Consider the following 9,514-nt stretch of genomic DNA (forward strand, 5'->3'; position numbering starts at 1 on the left):
AGGAAAAAGATCCATTGACTCGATGGCAAGCCAAGATCAACGCGATGACCGGATGCCTGTCAGTGATGGAAGTTGGGAATGGAGGTCGAGAGAAAAGAATTCGACGACATCGAAGGGTGTGTGCAGGAAGGGTGCGTGCGGATAAACGACAGGAGAGTGTCGATACAGCGCCAAGGGCGATGACTCAGCGGGATTGTAACGAGCGTAATGAACGCGCCGAAGTTCAACTCTCAACTTTCCATCTCTTTTCATCTCCACTCGAACTCAACCAGCTCCATTCTATTCTTACTCGCCGATCCACGCGACATTGCGCATATTGAGTTTGCCGAGACTGAAATCGTAGACCTCATCTTGACGTGCCGCATTGATATCACGATGCCAGTTGATCGCTTGGCGTGGACCCATCTAAATGCGGCGATGGCCATAAATAGTGGCCTCTTTCAACAATTAGAGAGAGCTATTTCTTTTTCACCATATCGAATCTTACATCTTGTGTTCTCAATTCAATGTTAATCACTGGGGCAGGTCCAGCTGGACAGGAATCCCTTCTCAAACAACAACTTAGTATCAAATCACATTTCAATCAACGCTACCGACGGAAATCCATACTAAAATAGGCACAAGGAAGTTACAATGGCTACCTCTTTCCAACCCAATGTGCATTACACCTTTGGCTCTCCCCTCTCCCCGAACTCACTATTTGGCCCCCGCCGTGTGTCGAGTATCCTGGAACACAACAATGCGTCTAACGGGCCGATTCAGTCTCCTCCATCCAGAAGAAGCTCAAGGAAGTCGAGCTCCGGAGAGGTTTCGCAGCTTGCGGACGTTGTCAATTCACTTACCCGTCAGACTACAGATGGAATGGATTCTGTTCTCTCGACAAAGCTCATGAATGCCACGTACCCGGTGCTATTGGAGTTCATCCGCACTGAACGAATGAGCAAGCTTCCTCCCGAAGGAAGTAGTTACGATAGGGTCCTGGTATGGGCATCTTTGTTTGTGGAACGACTCCATTCCTTCGAACTGGCTATCGAGGAGTTTGCCGGGGATAGTCCCATGGCTGCACAGCTTGCTTATGGCCATTGTGCAGTCTTGCTGGAGGTAAGTGCATCATTAATTCAGGTAAAGTCTCTTGGAATAACAAGTGTTATAGCTCGGAGAGGAAAATGCCTCGGCACTTATGCTCCTCTTTGGATTCTTCTGCAGCTGCTCAATGGGCTTGGTGAATCTTTTGGACCGCGTCGAGTTGTTCTCCGTTTCGCAGGATATCAAGGACCAGCTCGTACTCGCGTTGGCCGACCTCGTCACCTTGGTGGTCTCTGTTGCGACGCATTTCCATAAGTCAATCAAAAGTCTAACTTCAGAATCGGTGTCTATTGACATATATGGCACATTCCCCGGCCCAATCGAAAGTTTTCGTAATCGCTGCCAGCACGTTTCGGAGTCGATGTGGAGACATCAACTCACTCGCGAAGGTCTTGGGGGAGACAAAGGTACGCCCAATCTATCAGAACCGCCAATCTGAATATCTGCTGATCCGAGCCCTATAGTGTCCAACATCAAATCTATTCAACACTGGCTCGAACCGGAAGACCCTGTTCTCGCCAATATGGTGGAATCTATGGCACATCTTGCCCAGGAACGAGAGGAACTAACATGCCTCTGGTTGACGCCCTATTTGACTCGATTTATGAAGGGCAACCAAAAGACACTTGCGATCAGTGGTAAGGCCGGATCCGGCAAGACCATAGCTTCCTCCGTTATTGCGGATAACCTGCAGTACCCTATTGGAGGAGTTAGATACACGTCAGTTTATGTGCCAATCAGTAAGTTATAGATCGATATCTCTCATTGCTGCGTCTAATATAAATCAGATGGACGGGTTTCCGCCAGAACATCGTCACGTGCGATTGCCGAAACAATTCTCCTCCAGGTTTTCAATAAACGTATTGGAAATGTTGGTCTTTATCAGATTCTTGCGGAAGCGCACGAACGTTGTCAGAAGACGACGGATGAAGAGCCATATGACAATATTCTTTGGAACGCTCTTGGTCATGCCCTCGAATCAAGCCTGAAAGGTGCCAAGGAGCTGGTACTAGTGATTGACGGCTTGGATGAAGCATCCTGTGGGGAGCAGAACTTGTCGCAACGCCTGAAAGAAGCCACAACAAGCAATGTCAAGCTTATCACACTCGGCTCCCAGCAGCAGACTACAACCCCGGATCAGATAGGCCTTCGCATCACGTCGGACCTTATTTTTGACGATGTTGCGGCAGTTGTCCGGAGTGTACTCCGACACAGTCGGGCTTTCACGGAAATGTCAGAGGCCAAGCAAGAAATTGGTGTGAACAGAATCACTCAAGCCGCGGATGGTTCATTCTTGTGGGCGAAGCTCGCCGCCAAACGGGTGGTCGGAGAGAGCCCTCACAATGCACAAGCATTCTCGAAGGCTGTGGAAAGCCTTGCCAGGCCGGGACAGACCATTGCAGACCTTGTGTCTCCCAGCCTGTCGCCAAAGTCGTTGAACGAGGATGGAAGAAATGTTTTGGGCTGGCTTGCCTCTGCTGCTCGTCCTCTTTCCCAGCAAGAGCTTTCATCCCTTCTCGCCATTCAAGTCGACAAGGGCATCATTAGAGACCAGAGCACGGACATGTCCCAGATCCTCAAACCAGTCAGCTCATTGGTGTTCATTCAAAATGACCTTGTGTATCTGCGACACGCGCAAATAAAGGCCGCCATTGTAGAGATCCTGTCTCACGGCAAACCCTCGCAAGGTGTGAGGGATCGAAACCTTGATTTGGCACAAAGATTGCTAGTTTACGCCAAAAATCGGGTTACCAAAGACCAGGAGCCCTCTTTGGCCTCGCTGGATTCTCATTTCACTCGAGGTCTGCTGGAAAAGCATCCCTTGCTTGATTTCGCCTTGCGCTACTGGATTGACCACACAAAGAATGCGCTCACCTGTAACACCGAGAGCGAGATCGCAAGTGCAGCAAAGGAACTTCGTAACGTCATTCCTACCCGTACGGCTATTCCTCTGTTGGAGATGACAGTCTGGGAGACGAAGCCAACACCAGTCGTCATGTCCTTGCATGACATTCAAACTCGCCTCTATCAGCAGATTCTCACGCCAAACCATCCTACCACCTTGCAGGCAATCCTATGCCAGGCCCTCTTCTACCGAGAAATCCAAGAATCCGCTCCGTCCAAAACCAGCTGGCTCTTCTACTATGCCACAAAGATCAGTCAGGATGTTCTATCGGTCAGCCACCTTGTGACAATGCAGATGGCCAAGAACTTTCTGGATATCACCGCAGAGCAAATGACAGACTCCAAAACAGAGATAATGGTCAAGCGTGTGGAGGTGTTCCAGATCTTGGTTGAGTGCTACAAGATCCATTATGGATCGACGAGTGAAATCACCCTGACCACGATGAATCAGTTAGCAGAGCACTACCAGCTCATCAAGGATGAGAGGAGAGCGCAGGAGATCACCAGGGATGTCCAAAAAGCTTCCACTGTAGCTTATTCCCACTGGAGCACCACTCGTCAGTCCGAAGACTCTCTGCGTGTGCATCTGCACGGTCGGCATGCCAAGCACACTGCTACGGGAGTAGCGCTTGATCTGAATGACATTGAGCAGGATGAGTTGATTGAGTCATCTGCTCAGTATAGCCTCAAATCTCGTATTTCCCATGCAGAGAAGCAGGTTTCTGAAGGCAACGTGCAAGCCGCTGAGCGCACATACGTCGAAGCATGGCAACAAACCAGTGCTCTGTATAGACATCATCGCTCTGCTGAATGGGAGCTGAAGAACGCCAAAGCGGTCTTGGCATATTCCAAGTTCTTACAGTCCCAGGGCAGGAGCAACGAAGTCGCGTCCGTCCTTGCGGGGTTCTGGCAGGAATATGATCGAACCACGTCCAACTCGGAGGCTGTGGTCTCGCAGTTTGTGGAAGTCGCCAAAGTCATGAAATCTGTTGGTTTGTCCGTCCTGGCTCTGGATGTCTTCAAGAGCTGTTCCCAGTTCTATCAGAGCTCCGGCAACTATCAGAATGCTACCTACAAGAGTATCCAACAAAACATTCAGTCCACATCTAAGGACGTGATGCAGCTCGCAAGCTCGTCCAAGTCTACCGTTTCTGAGAAGACGCTGAAAGAGATTGTCTACAGCGACTCATTTGATCAATCGTCTGTATCGGCAGCCAATACTCTTGTTGAAACCTATATTTCTCAACACAGATGGCATGATGCGACCAAGACCTTGAAGAGGGTGCTCCAGGCCATCTGGCCTGCGTTCTTTGCCCCGTCTCTGCAGGATGTCGTACTCCCGACTTCCCAAGTCGATCACTGCGTCGCGCTAGCTGAACGTTTGGGCGATTGCTATCGTTCCAGACGGCGACCAACAAAGGAGGAAGACACCCGACTTCGGGTTTACCGTGCGGTGCGACGCGACCGTCAACCGGGCGATAAAATGCTTGACCGAACGACGACTTCCCTGCTCCGCGTTTATCAGCGCACTTCGCAGACCGACAAGCAGATCGAGCTGCACAAGGAATTGCTTGAGGACTATACCAAACACTACGGTGGTGATCATCCAACAGTCATCAAGAAACTCTGGACCTTGGCAGAGCTCAGCCCAAGTCCAGCTTCCATTGACTATTATCGACGCATCGTGCAAGCACTCAATAAGGACTCGGACACATGTCATCCCGATGCTTTCGAGCCGCTCCTTCTAGTGTCCAACGAACTCTGGAACCACGCCCGGTATGCGGAAGCAGTGCCGCACTTTAAGGTCATGTTCAATGCCTTACGCAATTCCACAATCAACCCGAAGCTCCACGACCAGGTTTTTGTGCGGACCATGTTCAGTCGGTACGTCCAATGTCTACGTGCGATTCAAGCCGATTCCAGCGTCCTCCACGACGTCGCTTCACAGTATCACCATGCTTGTAGGACCTTGTTTGGCTCGTCGGCATCAATCAGTATCCAGGCTACCATGACATTAGCCAATATCTGTCAAGAGTCAAAGCGCTACGAGACCGAGGCGGTTCGTCTTTACGAAGAGCTTCTCCAGATCAAATCTGATGAAGTGGATCGTCACGATGTCAGAGCCACACTGGAAGCGATTTACGAAGAGCAGGCAGCTGCTGTAGCCACCAAGGCCGAAACCGTCAGCTCTGAGCAGATGGCTCGGGTGGTTTCTATCCGTAACAGACGTCTGTCGTCGGTTCGTTCGAATTACGGATGGGCCCATGAAGAATCCCTCACTGAGATGCAGGAGTTGGTTTCACTTTATTCCAAGAGAGGGCAGTCCCAGGCAGTCCTTTCATTGCTCCGTGAGGGTACCGTGCAGACACTGTCTACAGAGAAGTCGTCAACACGATTGACAGACGCGGCAAAGAGCATTGCATCCAGCTATATTGCCTCGGGTCAGGTTCAACAGGCGCGGGAGCTCACCCAGGAGCTATACCGGCAGATCATTGCCAAAGATACTAGCAACACTAGGTCTGTGAGCTTCGACTTGTCGTCTAAGCAACGCGAGAGCCTTGTGTTCCTCGCTCAGATGGAATACAGCCTGCGTGATGATTCTTCGGTCACTTTCAACGAGATATTCTCGTCCCTGGCTACAGAGTATCTCTACTACGAGCAATTTCGCACTGAAATTTCTTCCAAGTCCAGCACCGTGCAGAGCGTGATAACCTGTGCGTCTCGCCTATACGGATTCCTTCTATCCCGGGGCCGTCAGTGGAGCGCATCCCGAGTTGTTGACCAGTGCACCACGTACTTCTTGTCCACCGAGGGCAAGAGTTACGCCACAACTACGCAGGCGAATGCATTCGTGACAACCCTACTGTCCTACTTCACTACGCACTGGTCGTATGACTTCCTCCGCTCTGTCGCCATCGCCAGCTATGACCAGGTCATCCAGCTTCTCTCCAAGCAGCAATACGAAGCAGCCTGCGACCAAGCACTCACTGCATTCCACTACCTGCAGTCCCACAATGGCTTTGCCTCCACCACGATGATGAAGCTCGGCTTCAAGCTCGGCTTGGCCATCTCCGGCCGCGAGCTCTCATCGTCTCTCGACCGCTCAACCCAGCAGGCCATGCTCAACAGCTCGTCGACCATCATGCACGAGATCATGTCTCTATTCAAGGCCCGACAGATCGACCTGACTCAACTCGACCTGACCAACCTCAACAACCTCATCGGCCTGCTCGACGACCAACACGACTACCAAAACCTCGCATGGGTGCTCACCTCCCTCTGGAACAACCGCGACACCCACAGCACCTCTCAGCCAAAGTATGTCCTTGCTCTCGGCCGCATGCTGATCATCACCCGCTACCTCGTGGGCGATTACTCCGGTGCAATCCGCCTCGCCGAAGACATCGTCTACAACTGCGCCCGAGTCCACGGCCCGCGACACCCGGCAACCATCGAAATGACCGTCCTTCTGTCTCAGATGTACACCAGCGTGGCGCAGGGCTACCAAGGCCACAAAGAGAGCCGCGAGGTGGCCTTCCGGTACTACAAGAAGGCCGCATCGCTGCATGAGAACGCTCTCCGGGTGTTCGTCGACCCCACCGTCTCCGCGGACTTGGACGAGGGTTTCGAGTCGGGATTCGCGTCCCCCGGTCGCTCTCCGAGCCCCGGCGGCGACGACGACGAGGGCAAGTACGTGCGCCAGCATCTCCATCTGTTGAAGCTCGCCGTGGAGCGATTGGGCGAGTGGCCGAAGGAGTATTCCGAGTATGAGCGGTTGAGCTCGGATGTGTTCAAGGCGTACAAGCAGGATCTGGACGGCGTGGAAGGCGTGGAGAAGTGGAATTTGAAGAACTTTGGATCGGGGCGCGCTGAGGCCGCGGATGATTTGATCATGGCGAATAGTGCCGGCGCCAGCAGGGGTGTCCCGTCGTATCAGGAGCAGCATGCCATTGCTGTTTGATTAAAAGTCTCGATTTTTCAACAGATTGCCGATTTTATCGCTGTATTCACATCGTTTGCCTGTTCATCTTCAGTATCTCTTAATTCATAAAATCAAAAATAATCAATCAAAGTGGTTCAAGACGAGATAAAAGTCGAACAATTGCTCGTTCTTACTATGTGAAATGCAAAGAACCATTCGACAAATTACCCTCATTACCCTACGGTGTACTCCGGTGTACACTGTGCTCTGTACGACGGCCAGAAAATGATATAAGATCCCAGACCGATGACGTCACTGACCCAATTTACTCGCATCCCTCCGAACCAGTGAAGTCACCTCAAGCTCTAGCGATGGAAACATCGCACGAACCAGTCTCCATTCAAACATATTCCAATTGTCCAATGATCTTTCACAGGATGCACATGCCCAGTCCGAACTGGTTATATGACATCAAACGAGGTCATTCGCCACTTTACGTTCCGAGGGGGCTATTTAGACCTGCCTTCTGTTCATTTCTCCATAGTCTTAGTTGCATTCTATAAATCTATATCTAATCTTACACACTTCTACTCCTATCGGTGTCCTTGAAAGCAAGCAAGCATAATCCAAATACATAACCTAAGCCCCCTCCCACTGAGCCAAACACCATAAAAATGTCCGAATACTACTCCTCCACCTCCTCTTCCTTCTACTCCTCCAGCTCGAGCTCGAACTCGAACGGCCAGGAAAGAGGTTACCGCACCGCTACCACCTCGCACACCGCGCCGGACGGATCGAGGGTCGTGCGCACCGCTGAGCAGGATCTCGGTCAACCGGCTATCTACGAGGAACGGCGGTTTGATGGTGATGGGCGGGAACGACTTGTTGGGGATTCTTCGACGGGTGGACGTGGTGGGGCGAGGAGGATTGAGAATGTTGGTGATGAGGAGGAATAATTATATTATGGAATTTGGTTCATGTGAAGGTGAGTTTATGTGGTTGGGGATGGGTGCTATGGTTCGAGGGTGGTAAGCTAATTCGTTGGGTTTGGTTAGCAAGTAAAATGTAATCGAAGCTGGAGATGGGGTTGGGATATCGTTCGATGCGTGGTAATGTGATGGGAATTTGATTTATGATAAGACTATTGCAGTCACCATGAATGTATGAATTGATTGTATGTTAGCATTGTCGCTAGGATATCACACTTGAGCTCGCTATATCGTTGTCTTCGTTTATATCCGTCCGTCGTCTGATAATGCAGGTCGTATATGCATGTTCTCACTCCAATCGAACACGTCCCCGTCTCTCCTCCCACCGTTCCTTCACTTTCTCAATAGCCACTGGAACCTGATACATCCAATGGCACAGCATCCCTGCCAAAAACCCGATCGCATCGTTCTTGAACCCAACTAACAGTCCCACCGTCACCAGCATGACCGTCCACCGCTGCTTGCGATCCGCATCGCTCAACATCGGCGACACGTCCTGCATTGCATCCCCGCCTAGTAAGCCATGATACGTTTTCCCGATGTCTCGAGCCCCAGTCGTATTCAGACTCTCGCCGACACTCGCCAACTCCAGTCCCGCAGCGATGACCATCACGCCCAACAACGCGGACGGGAAACGCTTCAGCAACTCGACCAGCGACTCGCCGAAGAATACCCCAATGATGAGTTTCAGCGCACCCAAAAACACAACGCTGGATCCCGACCGCGCGCCGAAGCGATACTGCGCCGCCAAGCCTCCGGACCCGTGACAGACCGGCATCGCGCCGAACCAGCACCCGACGAGATTCATAACCGAGACGCTGAGCCCGATCGACGTAATTGACGGCGTGTGTACGTTGGGCAGTAAATCGCCCGCGAGATGCACGACCGCCACGACGGAGTTCAGCGTCGTCAGCGGAATTTGCCCGATGCCGGCGTTGATAGCGCCGCGCAACCATTCCGGCCCGGTAGGGGCGAAAACAGACGGATGCCAGAGCTCCAGGGAAGGGAGGCTAGATGCCACAGTGCTACGGATGATAGCGAAAACAAGGCCTAGGATGAAGACAATCAACGCGTAGGGGATGTTACGGTACACGTTCGTCACGAGGAGGAAGATGAAGGCCGCGATCGCCCAAATTAGGTTATCGGCCCAGGACGGGTGGAGCCATGAGAGTGACGAGAGGAGACTCCCGCCCGACGCGATAATAAGGGACAGTCCGGCGCCGACCTGGATGCCCTTGATGACGGGGATCGGGATGACGTCGGCGAACCACCGCAGGAGACCGGTGATGCTGAACAGTCCAACGCAGGCACTGACGAAGATGCCGGCTGCGGCGATGGATCCGTTGCTGAAAGACTGGGCGAGAGCGACGGCGGCAATGGCCTTCATGGGCTGCACAGGCAGTGGGATCCCAAACAATAAGCCGGTCAAGATGTTAAAGAGGCCGGAGAAGATTAGAGTGCTGGACAACGAGACGGTGCCATTGACGGCGAGAGCGATGGCGATGGGGAGGAACGTCCCCAGATCCCCCAGGGAGCCAGATATCTCGGATACATAATTTTGGCGGAAGGTCTTGAGGTTATGCTGGGATATCTGTCGCAGGGAGTAGGTCAT

The 9,514-nt window shown here is 52.1% G+C and overlaps 3 protein-coding genes across 3 annotated transcripts; 2 read left to right on the forward strand and 1 right to left on the reverse strand.

Annotated features, from left to right (window-relative positions):
• Nucleotides 1-519: 519 nt before the first annotated feature.
• LDX57_001179 (uncharacterized protein) lies at nucleotides 520-6,952 on the forward strand (the record flags this gene model as incomplete). Its single annotated transcript, XM_046082819.1, has 4 exons — nucleotides 520-1,101; nucleotides 1,154-1,493; nucleotides 1,551-1,826; nucleotides 1,875-6,952. Exons 1-4 carry the CDS (start codon nucleotides 634-636, stop codon nucleotides 6,950-6,952), a joined length of 6,162 nt encoding a protein of 2,053 aa, XP_045938776.1. The 5' UTR covers nucleotides 520-633.
• Nucleotides 6,953-7,587: 635 nt separating this feature from the next.
• Nucleotides 7,588-7,869, forward strand: LDX57_001180 (uncharacterized protein; the record flags this gene model as incomplete). Its single annotated transcript, XM_046082820.1, has 1 exon — nucleotides 7,588-7,869. The coding sequence occupies one exon, from the start codon at nucleotides 7,588-7,590 to the stop codon at nucleotides 7,867-7,869; it is 282 nt and encodes a 93-aa protein (XP_045938777.1).
• A 322-nt stretch (nucleotides 7,870-8,191) lies between these two features.
• On the reverse strand, nucleotides 8,192-9,514 carry LDX57_001181 (putative sulfate/molybdate transporter; the record flags this gene model as incomplete). Its single annotated transcript, XM_046082821.1, has 1 exon — nucleotides 8,192-9,514. The coding sequence occupies one exon, from the start codon at nucleotides 9,512-9,514 to the stop codon at nucleotides 8,192-8,194; it is 1,323 nt and encodes a 440-aa protein (XP_045938778.1).

Source organism: Aspergillus melleus (genome assembly GCF_016097325.1).
Source record: "Aspergillus melleus strain CBS 546.65 chromosome Unknown contig1, whole genome shotgun sequence".
NCBI classification, from domain to species: domain Eukaryota; kingdom Fungi; phylum Ascomycota; class Eurotiomycetes; order Eurotiales; family Aspergillaceae; genus Aspergillus; species Aspergillus melleus.